Consider the following 15,524-nt stretch of genomic DNA (forward strand, 5'->3'; position numbering starts at 1 on the left):
CATGTGATTGCTTTTTTGAAAAAAATAAAAAATAAAAATAACAGCATGCATATTTAGAAGCAAAATGCATCTAATTCTTCCTACTTGAGGACTTTACTTAACGTCCTATTAAGGAATGCAACTTAGATGAAAAGGTTGATTATGTGCACAAAATTGATACAGGGATACAGTCAATGAAGATAATGTCTACTTAAGATAAGATAAGATAACCTTTATTGTCATTTTTTTCAGTGAACACACTGGCACACATTAGAAATGAAATTCTGATAGTCACTCTCAAAAGAAGATATATATCCATACACAGATATGCACACACATAAACATAAAAGTTCTCCTTGACTTTTCCCCTATATTTTGTTCATTCATATGTTAATATTTGAATCTGTGAGCAGTATTTCCTTCCTTCTCTATTGCAATTTTCTGCCAAAACCAAAAGTCTTCCAACTGCTCACCTGTTTGCCCCTTCAACTCCTGCTTTGATGTCATACCATTCTCAGCATATTTGGTCCTAGGCTTTTTTTTTTTAATTTACATTTATATCCCGCCCTTCTCCGAAGACTCAGGGCAGCTGAGTGTTTTGAAAATGTTTTGTCATTTTCACTGCAAGAAAACTTCTAGTTCAGTGTGCTGCTGCTACTGCTGCTGAGATGATTAAGGTGTGTGCCAAACATGTCCTTTTTAGTCTTTGGGCAAGGTGAAGGATCTCGTTAGATCATATTCATGTGAGTACAGTTCATAGAACTCAAATCTTCTTGGTAGTGTTATCTGTTTAGTAACTTATTTACTTATGGGATCCTGTCTTTCTATGTTGTATCCTGTGCCAGTCCATATCAAACAAGACAGGTAATTAAAGGGTTGAAAGGTGGGGCTTTTTTTGGCTTTGTAAATTTCCTGATAGAGAACCAGTTTGAAGTAGTAATTAAAGAATCAGAATAGAAACCAAGAGACTGTGAGTTCAAGTTCAGCCTTGGTCACAAAGCCAGGCATAGGAAGGAAGCAATGGCAAAACCATTTGTGAAAAACCTTGCCAAAAACCTACAGGCATTTGTCCAGGGAGTCTCCAAGAATCAGACATAAAAGTCTTGTAATAAGTGGAAATCAGCAAAAGAATTAGCTAGTGAGAATGTGGAATCCTTGGTGCTCTTTGAGCTTGGTTGTTTTCTTGCAGACATTTTATTATCCAAAGCAGGTATCATCAGTGAAAATGTGTCTTGCAAGTTGTGCGAGCAGAAAGAGCAAATTCTCCGTATTAATGGAGACAGCAGCCAGGCATGGGTTGTTCTCGTCTGTTCAGATTGGAGGACTGAATCTGTCAGAATTGTTAAGTCCCGCCCTTGTTGCTAGGGCTTCCAGCTTTTGACTTGGTCCTTCAGACTGGACAGACATGTGGGAGCAACTCTCTTCAATTTTCCTGACTGATGTTCATCTTTTGGATTCCTTTCCTCATCCTGTCTTCTTGAACTGTATTTATGAGTGAATAGCTGCTTTACCAGCTGGTAATTGCAGCTGCAAATCCGGACCTTTTGGTCTGCCCTTACACAGGGTGTCCCAGCTCTCCATTCTGTATCATCTAATTTATTGTTGCTCCGTTGATAGCAGGCATTTTGGAGTCATGGAGGAGCTTCACGCTCCATTGGAGGCTGGGACTGGCAGTTGGGGTGCTTCAAGCACCATTCTTTTGTTTTAAGCGCTTTGGTGGAGCATTGCGCACTAGAGAGGGCTGGTCGGGTGGCCATTTTGTTTCATTGAGGAAGCTGTTCGGCGATATCAGTCAAAGGAACTTTGCACTCCAATTTGCCTGCCTGTAGTAGAGGCGACAGCCCAGCGCTCCCCCGAGTCTGCGGCGGTGACCAGGGGTCTTTCCAGCCTGAATTTCAGCCAAATTGGACAGGAGCTTCGCGCTCTATAAGATGGCCAAACTGCCATCTTTGTGGATACTACTAGGAGTCTTGCGTTCCACGTTCTGATGGGTGCCATTTTGTCGGTGGCAGAATCTTCCGGAGCGTTGTGCTTCCTGACTCCACAAGGCACTGAATTTTCGTCTATCGGCCCTGCAAGGGCCTTGTGTGACACCATCTTCAGTCCCATTTGCTGAACAGTAGGGGCTCTGAAGTTTGGTGGCCATTTCTAGCCTTCCTGATTCAGCAGGTGGCTGCGATATTGGCAGAAGCTTCATGCTCCATTTTTTTCTGTTGTCTGGCAAACGACTGTGGAGGACAACGGCCATTTGACCGGGCCTTGTGTTTATACTTGTTTGACTTGCCAGGTTTCCTAGTAATCGTCTCAGCAGGCGGTCATAGCAAGAGCCTGATAACAACATATGTGCTGCGGCTGGATTTTATTCAGGGGAAAAAAAACGGAAGGGGAGAGTTTTGGCCCTCTCACTAATTGAGTTGTAAATATCCCTTGTTAGAGATTACTCTGGTATTTCGGTGCATCATAATGCCTAAAGCATGGCCGTAAGGCCGAAGCATCCAAGCTGGCTGAGAAGTGGATGTCGATTCAGGGATTCCTCAGGCTTCTGTTCCTTGGCACAAGGCCACGGCCAGTAAAGGCTCACGTTCCCAGCACAAGTCCCACAGTCTCAACAAAGCCTCTCTTTGCGATGATCAGCGTAGACATCAGGCATTGCAGAAGATCTGCGACAAGGCCAGCAAGCCCACAGCTTCTGATTTGGGGCTTATGGGAACGTCTTTCACACCGGCCAGAACAACTTCTCAGGAGCAACCTCCTGGTGTGACTCCAGACCAAGTCTCCTTACGAGACTGTCCTTTGTCAATTTCTACGGCCACCTTGTGAGGGCCACCTATTGCACCTTCCCTTCCTTTTGTCAGTGCTGAGCCTTCTGATCAGGTCCAGGTCTGCCTCCTACCCACCTACCAGAGGCCGCTGATACCTTGCTTGGACAACATCACACATTTTTCCTTCCTGACAACATACAACAGATTATTTCCAGAGTTGTGCAACAATCGCTAGTTGCGGGGTACCATCAGATCTACAGAGATTCTTCGGTGATGTCCATCGCATCTGTGTCTACTGGTCACGATCTCCAGGATGATCTACTGTCCCTTCAGGATCCCGAGTCCCCAGCCCCTTCCCTCGGGAGCCGATCATCGCTCCTGGAGGAGGTTGAACGCCAGGATTCTGATCTTTCTGATGACGAAGGTCTCTCCCAAGACCAACCTGCATTCACTGGCCTTTTTCCACTGGCCATATTTAATGTTGTGACCCAGGTTCCTGGACCCGGACTCCTGGACTCGGATGATTCAGAAAGTGAGGGAGAAGACCTGGCAAGCCCTGCTTCTCTTAAGCCCTTTCCCTCCCTGGCACCCACTCAAAGGGAGGAGGAGGGGCCGGCAAGACCTGATTCCCTGGAGCCTTCTTCTGATTTGGCAACGCCCCAAGAACAGTTTTGGAGTGATGCAAGGCTGCGCAGGCGTGACCGGCGTGCGCAGCAGAAGCAGTGTTGGGGGAAAGCCAAGTCATAATTGTCATGCAGTGACATCTGCAGAGACTATAAATAGGAGGCGGGACTTCCTGGTTTTTTGTCTTGGGCAAAGCAATGAATTTGCGCGGGCAAACTGTCTCAATGGAGGGAAGAATATATTCGTGAGTAATTCTGGCCTTATCTATAATTTCCTCGTTATCTCCAGAAACTTGGCAGGCCCGTGGGTAGACGTGGCCAGGACATATATCTATGTAAATAAAAGGAGAAAAGAAGGCCTCTGACTGACTCTTTGCTGGGAGTATTGGGGGGAGGGAAACAGAACATTTAAGTCATTGCTCTTTAAGGCATCTAATGCAGTGCAGCTTGGCTCCTCTACTGCAGGGGATGATCCTTCTGCTTCTTCTCGTGAGGTGCGGAATCCTCTATTTTTGGAACTGACTAAGCCGGTGGATGCTATTCCAGCGCCTCACTTATTTCTTGATGTGGTCCAGTGTCAGTGGGCTTCACCGGGTATGGCCCTGGCAGAAACGCCTTCTGACAGGCGTTTCTTTAACGTAGCACAGAGCTGGCTGCATTGGTGGATGCTCCAATAGCTGCCTTGTTACTGAACTCTGCCATCCCGGGTGAACCAGAGGAAGGGTTACGTCCGGAAAAACTACGGTCCAACCAGCCCTTCAACAGGTGCATCAGGGAGCGGCCTGGGCAATTCGATCGGCCACTACGGCATCATTTTTCAATAGAGCGACCTTGCTTTGGTTGAGGCAACTTCAGGACAAATTATTGCCTATGATACCAGGATACAGCAGGATCTTAATAAGATCATAGCGGCAGTCCAATTTTTGGCAGACGCCACTCTGAACTCGGCTTGCTTTGCCTCCAAATCAATGGCTTTGGTGGTGGTGGCACATCGCATGGTCTGGCTCAGGCATTGGCAGGCAGACGCCCGTCACACGTGGCACTTGGCCTTGGCTTCCTTTGCGGGGGAAAAGTTGTTTGGGCCCGCATTGGATCCCTTGTTGGTGGAAACAAAGGACAAGTGGAAGATACTGCCTTCATCTCAACACAAGGCACAATACCGATTTTCTCCCCTTCTCCTCAGACCGCCTTTTTGGAGATCTGATTGGGGTGCTGGACCTTCCTGTTCCCAAGGGTCTTTTGGGCCTAGGCAGAGGGGATACCAGGACAGGCCGTCGCGAGGTAGAATCTGCCCAGGCAGATGGCCCTTTCAAGGGGGAGGAAGTTGTTCATTCTGCCGCCAACATGAAATGCATGTCCGATCCTCCCATTGGGGACAGATTAGCTCTTTTTGCTGACCGATTTGCTGACACGATTACGTCAGACACTTGGGTCAGGGATACGGTAAGATCTGGTCTACCCCTTGAATTTCTTTCCACCCACCTCCGAGGTTCTTTATTCACTGCTGTGTCTCTAAAGATAGCCGCAAAAAGGTCCTCATGGATTTGGCCGTGCAACACCTTCTGGATATTAGAGCTATCCAAAAGGTATCTGAGGATCAGGCAGGGCAGGGGTTCTATTCTCTCTTATTTCTCGTTCCAAAGTCCTCCTGAGGGTGGAGACCGATTCTTGACCTTAAAAGGCTGAACCGATACATTGTGTATAAATGGTTCAAGATGCAGTCCTTGCAATCTATTTTGGCTGGCGTCAGAAGGGACGAGTTCCTCACCTCTACTGATCTTACTGAGGCATACTTGCATATTCCCATATTTCCTCCCCATCGTAGGTTTGTTAGATTTTCTATGCAAGTACCCACTATCAGTACCATGCATTACCCTTTGGCCTTGTCTCTGCACCCCGCATCTTTACTAAAGTGCTAGCCACCTTGGCGGCCCACCTTAGAGCCATCCCTGTCCGTGTCCAATGTTACTTGGATGACATTTTAATTTAGTCCTGTTCAAGGCAACTTTCCATCAGGGATTTCCAAGTAACTATTTCTTGTCTTATGGAGCACAGCTTCTCCATTAACATGGAGAAAAGCCAATTCAATCCTTCGACCAGTCTACTCCATCTTGGGGCCGTAATAGATTCAATAGAGGGAAAAGTTTACTTGTCTCAGGAACAGCAGGCCAGCCTTTGAAAATTAGTTCAAAGTGAACGCAAGGTACCCTTGGCACTGTTGTCTACGCTCCTAGGCAAAATGATTTCAGCCATTCATGTCACCCCATGGGCACGGCTGCATACCAGAGATCTTCAATGGTTTTTTTTTGTCTTTTCAGAAGGCGGGCAAGGGCAATTCTCCAATCAAGGTCCAGGTAACCTCCAGCATCAGCAGATCCCTCACCTGGTAGAGATCTCCGGCAATCTCCAAGGGGCAGCTGTTTCACGAGCCTCAATGTCTGGCGTTGACGACGGACGCCAGCCTGTTCGGTTGGGGAGCGCATATTCAATCTCAGATGGCTCAAGGCAGATGGTTGGGCCGCGATCTGCAACAAAACATCAACTGGCTAGAACTGCGAGTGGTTTATTTGGCTCTTTATTTGCATTTCTGACAGTTGGTCACAGACAACCATGTGTTGGTACTTACTAACAATGTGGCCACGAAAGCACACATCAACCGTCAAGGAGGCACCAAATTGGCTGGTCTGATGTTGGAGGCCAAGAGACTAGGACTCTGGGCCGAGCGCCATCTGCGCTTATTGACAGCAGAGCACATATCCGGGGTGTCCAGCGTACAGGCGGACTGCCTGAGCGGGACAATCATTGACCACGTGGAGTGGCGCCTGCACCTCTCCCTCTTCAGGGACCTGGCAGACTGCTTTGGCCTCCCAGAGGTGGATTTGTTTGCTATCCCCACAGAATGCTCAGCTTCCTCATTTTTATGCCGATTTCCAGCTCCTCAAGTTAAGGAAGTAGACGCTCTTCGCAGCCCATGGCCACGAGGGCTCCTATATGCCTTTCCACCTTTTTCACTCCTTTCAAGAGTGGTGCGGGCTGAGGTGGTCCTTCTAGTGCCTCAGCGACCTTGGTTTGCTGACCTCAGGCCTTGTCGGTGACCCCACCCTGGAGGATCCCTCAGGGTGCGCTCAGCCAGGGTGCATTGGTCCACCTGGACTCTCAGTGGCTCCAACTGACCACCTGGTGCTTGAGTGGCGTGCTCTGAGTGGGGACAACTTCTCCTCCAGGGTCATCAGGATTATTTAGGCTTCTCGAAGGCCTTCTACGGAGCGCATTTATTCTGCCACTTGGCGGGCACTTTGTATTTGGTGTGACTGTGTAGGTGTTTCTCCCCTCCAGGCATTGATAGCTCAGATCCTGGAATTTCTACAGGACGGACTGGATAGTGGACTATCACCAAATACCATTAGGAGGCAAGTGGCGGCTCTTTTGATGGTTGTGGGTTGCTTACTTCCTTATCCCAGCACCCCACCATACGGAGATTCCTGAGGGGTGCCACTAATTTGTGTTCACCCGTCTTACACAGATACCCCACCTGGGATCTGTCCATTGTCCTGAACTGCCTCACGGGAGCTCCGTATGAGCCCCTGCGGACTACCAGCCTTCACCTTTTGTCATGAAGGTCACCTTTCTAGTGCCAATTTCCTCTGCCAGGCGTAATTCGAAGATTGCTGCTCTCTCCATGGGTATTGACCTTTGTGTGTTTCACGCTGATTGTGTGGTCCTTTGGCTTGATCCCTCCTACATTCATAAGATTAACACTCCTTTTTACCAGATGCAAGAATTGATTCTGCCAGATTTTTGCCCTAACCTGACCCACCCTTTAGAACACAGTTGGCATACCTTGGACGTTTGGAGGGCTCTCTGTATTTATCTTAAAAGAACTGCTGACTTACGATGTACAGAATCGTTGTTTATCTGCTTTATCCCAGTCTCCTTAGGTGCCAGGGTGAACCCTTCTACTATCGGCAGATGGATTAATCAAATGTTTGCCAAGGCATATGAACTCTGTTCCTCGTGTTTGACAGTGCATTCTACCTGCAGTGCGGCCACGTTGGCGGCGTGGGCCATGCAGGTGTCATTGACTGAAACCTGCAGGGCGGCGACTTGGACTTCCCCTTCACCGTTTATTAAGCACTATAACTTAGACAAATTTGTCTTCGCTGAGGCGGCATTTGGCCGTTGAGTGTTGTAGAGGGTTTATGACAGAGGGGAGCCATCTGACCAGACTGTGCCCGCCCGTAGTTAGGGATAGTAAGCTTTGGTATATCCCATGCCTGGCTGCTGTCTACACCAATACAGAGAAGTTGCGTTGGCTATTATTTCTTAGAGTTACCCATTCTTTAATCCACATCAGGTTTGATGCTTGATAGTACAATTCCCAATTAGGTAGCCCCCTCTCATTCTCACATCTTGTAATAATTTTAATTTTATCCTCACTTTTTTGCCTTGCTAAATATATTTCAATATCATTTTATTCAATTCCTCAAAGTATCCTCTCCCCAATTTAATTGGAATTGTCTGGAACAAACACAAAATTCTAGATAGTATATTCATCTTAATCGTAGATATTCTTCCAAGCAGTGACAATTGCAAATGTTCTCATTTTGCCAGATCTGTCACAATCTGCTGTTTGAGTCTACTATAATTATTCTCTTTTAACGAGCTACACCTTGCAGTCAAATATATCCCCAAATATTTAACTTTGTTTGTAACTTGTATCTCTAAGTGTTCTGCCAGTTCAGTTTTTTGCTTCATTAACATTTTTTGTCAAAATCTTCGTCTTATCCTTATTAATTTTCAAGCCTGCAGCTTTCCCAAATTCTCCTATTTTATCTATCAAGCAAGTTATAGATTCTAATGGATCCTCAATAGTAAAAACCAGATCATCAGCAAAAGCTTGGAGTTTATATTCTTTTGAATTTTCATGCCTTTTATCTCTCTTTCTGACACTTCTATTTAAAAGTTCCAGTGTCAGCACAAACAGCAGCGGTGACAGAGGGCAACCTTGTCTTGTGTCTTTTTTAATTTGAATCATTTCAGTCAATTCACCATTTATCATAATTTTGATAAATGTTTGTGGTATATAGCTTCTTTTGCTTTAATAAACATTTCACGAAAACCCATTTGTTCCAGTTGTAGAAGAATAAAATGCCAATAAATGTTATCAAAGGCTTTTTGTGCCTCCAAAAAAATCAACCCCATCTGCCTTTTGGGATGAGCCTCATAATATTCTAAAGTGTCCAATATTATTCTCATATTGTTTTTAATATGTCTTTTAGGCAGAAATCCATTTTGATCAGGATGTATAAACTCATTCAAGTATCATTTAAGTCTTTCTGCCAATATTAAAGCAAACATTTTATAATCCGAGTTTAACAGAGATATTGGTCTATAGTTTTTAACTTGTTTTAAATCAGTATCCTCTTTCGGAATAAGTGTAGTATAGGTCTCTGTCCGGTCTCAGGTATTTTTCTTTTTCCATCAGTTCATTCATGACCTCTAATAGCAGAAGGCCCAACTGTTCTTGAAAAGTCACATAATATTCACCTGGCAATCTGTCTGGGCCTGGTGCTTTTCCACTTTTCTGTTTTTTAAGCGCTTGCATTAATTCCATCATTGTTATGTTCCCCTCCAACATCATTTCCATGTCTTTAGGAATCTGGGGTAGATTTGCTTTATGTAAATAATGTTTCACATTTTCCTCATCAATTTCCTCTTTTCCATATAATTGCCTATAGAAATTTTGAACAACTTTTTTCTTCTCTTCATTCATGTATTGGATCTGGCCTTTATTATCCACTAGTTGTGATATTCTACTATTTTCTTTCTCTTTTTTGAGTTTATAAGCTAGCCATCTACCTGGCTTATTAGCATTTTCAAAATAATTCTGTTTTGCCCCTTTGATTTTTCGTGCTAGTTCTTCTTTTTCAGTTAGAGCCATTTTATGTTTAATTAGGTCCATTCTCATTTTAATATCTTTTCTCTCTGGAAATCTTTGTAAATCTTTTTTTTTTTAATTCAAAAAGTTTTACAAAAATTTTTTTCCCCCTTTCCCCCCCTCCTCCCCCCTCCCTTCGCAACCCCCCTCCCCCCCGCGACTTCCCGGAACGAGCACAAGGTATAGTTAAAAATAAAACAAACATGCTAAAAAATTTTCGTCCCAACTTAATTATACCCCTACAATCATCAATTCCTAACTTCCCCCAAAAGCAATCAAAAATAATACATCATAATCATTCAAAAACAGTCTGATAACTCTTAGTCTGATATCTACGTTGAATATAGTCAATCCATTTTTCCATTCCTTTAAGTATCTTTCATGTATTGTCTTTCAAAAAGGCTGATATCTTCGCCATCTCAGCCAAATTGGCAACTTTCAATATCCATTCTTCTATTGTTGGTACTTCTTTTTTCTTCCAATATTGTCCTATTAGTAATCTTGCTGCAGTTATTAGATTTAAAATCAATTTAGTCTCAATTACTGTACAATCCGTAATAATTCCCAACAAGAAAAATTGCGGCAGGAACTTTATCTTCTTTTTCAAAACATTTTGTAAAATCCACCAAATTTTTATCCAAAAGGCCTTTATGTCCTTACAAGTCCACCAAATGTGAAAATATGTAGCGTCATCACAATTACATCTCCAACATTTTGCTTGCATATCTGGATACATACACGATAATTTTTTAGGATCTAGATGCCATCTATAAAACATTTTATAAAAATTTTCCTCAGATTCTGTGCTCATGTGAATTTAACATTTCTAACCCAATTTTTTCCCACGTTTCCAATAATATTGGCTCCTGAAAATTTTGTGCCCACTTTATCATACAGTCCTTTACCAAGTCCCTTTCAGAATCTATTTCAAGTAACACATTATACAATCTCTTTATATGCTCCTGAGACTGATTTCTAATTTGCTTTACCAAATTTCCCTCGTTCTGCTCTATACCAATTTTCTGATCTCCCTTCCATCTAGCACGTAGTTGCTCATATTGAAACCAAGTATAATTTTTCCCTTCCTCTCTTAATACTTGCAGAGATTTTAACTGCAAATTACCTCTTTCAGTATACAAAAGATCTTTATATGTAATCATTTCCTGATTCTGTTCTATGTTTATATTTTCTATTGTATGTCTAGGACTTGCCCATATAGGAACCTTATAATTTAGTTTATAAGAGTATTTTTTCCAAACTTTGTAAATCTTTGCTCCCATTTCCTATAGTCATTTTCTAGTATTTTGAAGGTTTGCTTTTTCTTAAGGTTTCTTCTCCTTACATAATCTATCATCAAGCCTCTTACATATGCCTTCATTGTATCCCAATTATTTTGAATTGAAGTATCTTCCTTTTTATTTTCCTTAAAGAAAAAGGTCAATTCCTTCTCCATTTTTTGTACAAGCTCTTTATCTTTTAAGATTGTAGTATTTAAAGTCCATCTGGATCTTTTCCTTTGGCCTTTCCATATCAACATCATGAGGTTATGATCCGCCCAGGTATTAGCTTCTATGTCATTTTTTTCTATATTAAAACTCATTTCTGTTGTCATCCATATCATATCTATTCTAGACCAGGACAAATGTCTATTTGAGTAAAAAGTGTATTGTCTATTCTCTTGATTCCTTTCTCTCCACACATCCTTTAGATTCATTTCCTCTACCATTTTAAAAGAGGATTTTGGAAGGGTCTTTCTATTTTGCCTCATTGCTTTTTGTATTTTATAGTCCAACTTTGCGTCTACCCAAGGATACAAGTGTTTTCATAGTCCAATTCAACAATCTTCATATGCAATTTCCTGTAGAAATCTTCTTGATTTTCATTGGGGACATATAATGCTATTAAAAGTATTTTTGTATTATCATCTATTATTTCCAACATCAAAATTCTACCATTCTCATCTGAATATATTAAATTTGCCCTGAATGTCTCTTTTATATAAGCTGCTCAAAAAAATAAAGGGAACACTTAAACAACACAATGTAACTCCAAGTCAATCACACTTCTGTGAAAGCATAGGCAGTTAGCAAGACATCCCCAATAAAGGAGTGGTTCTGCAGGTGGTGACCACAGACCACTTCTCAGTTCCTATGCCTTCTGGCTGATGGTTTGGTCACTTTTGAATTCTGGTGGTGCTGTCACTCTAGTGGTAGCATGAGATGGAGTCTACAACCCACATAAGTGGCTCAGGTAGGGCAGCTCATCCAGGATGGCACATCAATGCGAGCTATGGCAAGAAGGTTTGATGTGTCTGTCAGCGTAGTGTCCAGAGCATGAAGGCATTACCAGGAGAAAGGCCGGTACATCAGGAGATGTGGAGGAGGCCGTAGGAGGGCAACAACCCAGCAGCAGGACCGCTACCTCCGCCTTTGTGCAAGGAGGGATAGGAGGAGCACTGCCAGAGTCCTGCAAAATGACCTCCAGCAGGCCACAAATGTGCATGTGGCTGCTCAAATGGTCAGAAACAGACTCCATGAGGGTGGTATGAGGCCCGACGTCCACAGGTGGGGGTTGTGCTTACAGTCCAACACTGTGCAGGACGTTTGGCATTTGCCAGAGAACACCAAGATTGGCAGCTTCGCCACTGGTGCCCTTTGCTCTTCACAGATGAAAGCAGGTGTGAGCACATGTGACAGACGTGACAGGGTCTGGAGACGCCGTGGAGAACGTTCTGCTGCCTGCAACATCCTCCAGCATGATCGGTTTGGCAATGGGTCAGTAATGGTGTGGGGTGTCATTTCTTTAGGGGGCTGCACAGCCCTCCATGTGCTCTCCAGAGGTAGCCTGACTGCCATTAGGTACTGGGATGAGATCCTCAGACCCCTTGTGAGACCATATGCTGGTGCGGTTGGCCCTGGGTTCCTCCTAATGCAAGACAATGCTAGACCTCATTTGGCTGGAGTGTGTCAGCAGTTCCTGCAAGACAAAGGCATTGATGCTATGGACCCCGTTCCCCAGACTTAAATCCAATTGAGCACATCTGGGACATCATGTCTCGCTCCATCCACCAACGCCACGTTGAACCACAGACTGTCCAGGAGTTGGGGGATACTTTAGTCCAGGTGTGGGAGGAGATCCCTCAGGAGACCATACGCCACCTCATCAGGAGCATGCCCAGGCATTGTAGGGAGGTCATACAGGCACGTGGAGGCCATGCGCACTACTGAGCCTCATTCTGATTTGTTTTAAGGACATTACATCAAAGTTGGATCAGCTGTAGTGTTGTTTTCACTTTAATTTTGAGTGTAACTCCAAATCCAGACCTCCATGGGTTGCTCAATTTGATTTCCATTGATAATTTTTGTGTGATTGTGTTGTCAGCACATTCAACTACAGTTGCAAGAAAAAGTATGTGAACCCCTTGGGATTACGTGGAGTTTTGCATGAATTGGTCATAAAATGTGCTCTGAATGTCATCTAAGTCACAACAATAGAAGAACAGTCTGCTGAACATAATACTACACAAACATTAGATGTTGCCATGTTTTAATTGCACATAACATGTAAACATTCACAGTGCAGGGAGGAAAAAGTATGTGAGACCCTAGCCTAATGACTTCTCCCAGAGCTAATTGGAGCCAGGAGTGAGCCAACCTTGACTCCAATCAGTGTGATGATATTGGATGTGTTGCTGACAGCTGTCCTGCCCTTTAAACACACACATCTGTTGTGGGTTTACTGGTTTCAAGAAGCACTGTCTGATGTGAACCATGCCACGCAGAAAAGAGCTCTCAGAAGACCTACAATCAAGTATTGTTGACTTGCATGAAGCTGGAAAGGGTTACAAAAGTATCTCCCAAAGCCTTGATGTTCATGTGTCCACAGTAAGACAGACTGTCTACAAATGGAGAAAGTTTAGCATTGTTGCTACTCTCCCTAGGCGTGGTCGTCCTGTAAAAATGACTGCAAGAGCACAGCGCAGAATGCTGCATGAGGTAAAGAAGAATCCTAGAGTGTCAGCTAAAGACCTACAGAAATCTCTGGCACAAGCTAACATTTTTTTTGACACATCTACAATAAGGAAAACATTAAACAAGAATGGAGTACATGGGAGGACACCACAGAGGAAGCCATTGCTGTCCGAAAAGAATATTACAGCACGTTTGAAGTTTGCAAAAGAGCACCTGGATGTTCCACAGCACTACTGGCAAAATATACTGTGGACAGATGAAACCAAAATTGAGTTGTTTGGGAAGAACACACAACATTGTGTGGAGAAAAAAAGGCACAGCACACCAACATCAAAACCTCATCCCCACTGTAAAACATGGCGGAGGGAGCATCATGGTTTGGGGCTGCTTTGCTGCCTCAGGGCCTGGACGGATTGTTGTCATTGATGGGAAAATGAATTCCAGAGTTTATCAAGACATTTTGCAGGAAAACGTACGACCATCTGTCCGCCAACTGAAGCTCCGCAGAGGATGGGTGATGCAACAGGACAATGACAAAAGCATACAAGTAATTCAACAAAACAGTGGCTTCAACAGCACAGAATACGCCTTCTGGAGTGGCCCAGTCAGAGTCCTGACCTCAACCCGATTGAAATGCTGTGGCATGACCTTAAGAGAGCGATTCACACCAGACATCCCAAGAATATTGCTACACTGAAACAGTTTTGTGAAGAGGAGTAGTCCAAAATTACTCCAGATCGTTGTGCAGGTCTGATCTGCAACTACAGGAAACGTTTGATTGAGGTTATTGCTGCCAAAGGAGGGTCAATCAGTTATTAAGTCCAAAGGTTCACGTACTTTTTCCTCCCTGCACTGTGAATGTTTACATGTTATGTGCAATTAAACCATGGCAACATCTAATGTTTGTGTAGTATTATGTTCAGCAGATGGTGTTCTTCTATTGTTGTGACTTGGATGACGTTCAGAGCACATTTTATGACCAATTCATGCAAAACTCCACTTTATCCCAAAGGGGTTCACATACTTTTTCTTGCAACTGTACGTAATGAACAAAGTATTTAATAAGAATATTTCTAGGATGTCTTATTTTTGTGTTCCCTTTATTTTTTTGAGCAGTGTATAAAGCTATTCCTCTTTTCTTACATTGTGGTAGTGAGGTAAATATTTTGCCTAACTTTGGTTGTATTAATACTTGTTCATGTTGCTTTTTAATATGTACTGCTTGCAAACAAATTATATCCAATTTCAGTTTGTCTAATTTGTGAAACGTTTTTCTCCTCTTAATAGCCGAATTTAATCCATTTACATTTATTGATATCCAAATTCTCTCTTCCATTTCTATACTTTATAATTAGGGTTTATTGCTCTTGTCAATCTGGGTTCACGTCGTGGCTTAACTTCTACCTTACCACCCATATCACCTTCTTCTTTCTCAAGCAACGCCAATAGCTCTGACTCCTGTAATTCAATCAATGTAACTTCAGCACTTGTATCCATTTCTTTCTCTTTAAAGAATTCTGCATAAAAATCCTTGGCTTTGTCTGTAGTATCTATTCTATATTTTTGTTGTTGCCATGTAAACCCCAGGCCCTCTGGTGCCAGCCATCTATAATTAACGCCTTTCTGCAATAAAATTTTGGTCAAAAATTGGTATTCTCTTCTCAACTCTCTTACTCTTCTTGGAACTTGTTTCAATATAATGATTTCTTTGCCTTTATATTTCAACGTTTTGTCTCTTGCTATTTGTAGAATTTGTGCTTTGATTGATTTTTTGGTGAATCTTATATGAACTTCTCTAGGAAGGTTATTCCTTGTTGCATATCTTAGGACATATCATAGCATGGCTTAGGACCGGGCTACTTACGGGACCGTCTACTGCCGGCCTCTATCTCCCAGCGTCTGGTGCGTTCCCACAGAGAGGGACTCCTCAGGGTGCCGTCAGCCAAACAGTGTTGACTGGCGGCCCCCAGAGGGAGGGCCTTCTCTGTGGGGGCTCCTACCCTGTGGAACGAGCTTCCCCTCGGGCTTCGACAACTACCTGACCTTAGGACCTTTCGCCGCGAACTTAAAACCTATTTATTTCGTATGGCTGGACTGGCCTGATTTTAAATTCTAAATTTTAAATTTTAATTGAATTTTGATGGGTTTTAAATTTCTGTAATTTTATGGGGTGTAATGTTATTTTAAATTTTCTGGCAAATTTGAATCAGTTTTTTAAGGATTGTTTTATTATGGTGTATGTTTCTGTTTG

General features: G+C 43.3%; 1 protein-coding gene across 13 annotated transcripts in view; it reads left to right on the forward strand.

Moving 5' to 3' along the window:
- LRRFIP1 (LRR binding FLII interacting protein 1) overlaps window positions 1-15,524 on the forward strand; it is a 283,628-nt gene that overhangs the window by 72,631 nt on the left and 195,473 nt on the right. Inside the window, exon 2 of one of the 13 annotated variants that reach the window (XM_058185742.1) lies at window positions 5,683-5,918. The exons of the other annotated variants lie outside the window; for them this stretch is intronic. Coding sequence (XP_058041725.1) covers window positions 5,799-5,918 — 120 coding nt within the window. The 5' untranslated portion in view covers window positions 5,683-5,798. The remainder of the gene's footprint in view (window positions 1-5,682; window positions 5,919-15,524) is intronic. 13 annotated transcript variants of the gene reach the window in all.

The sequence above is a fragment of the Ahaetulla prasina genome, chromosome 1, assembly GCF_028640845.1.
Source record: "Ahaetulla prasina isolate Xishuangbanna chromosome 1, ASM2864084v1, whole genome shotgun sequence".
Lineage (NCBI taxonomy): Eukaryota > Metazoa > Chordata > Lepidosauria > Squamata > Colubridae > Ahaetulla > Ahaetulla prasina.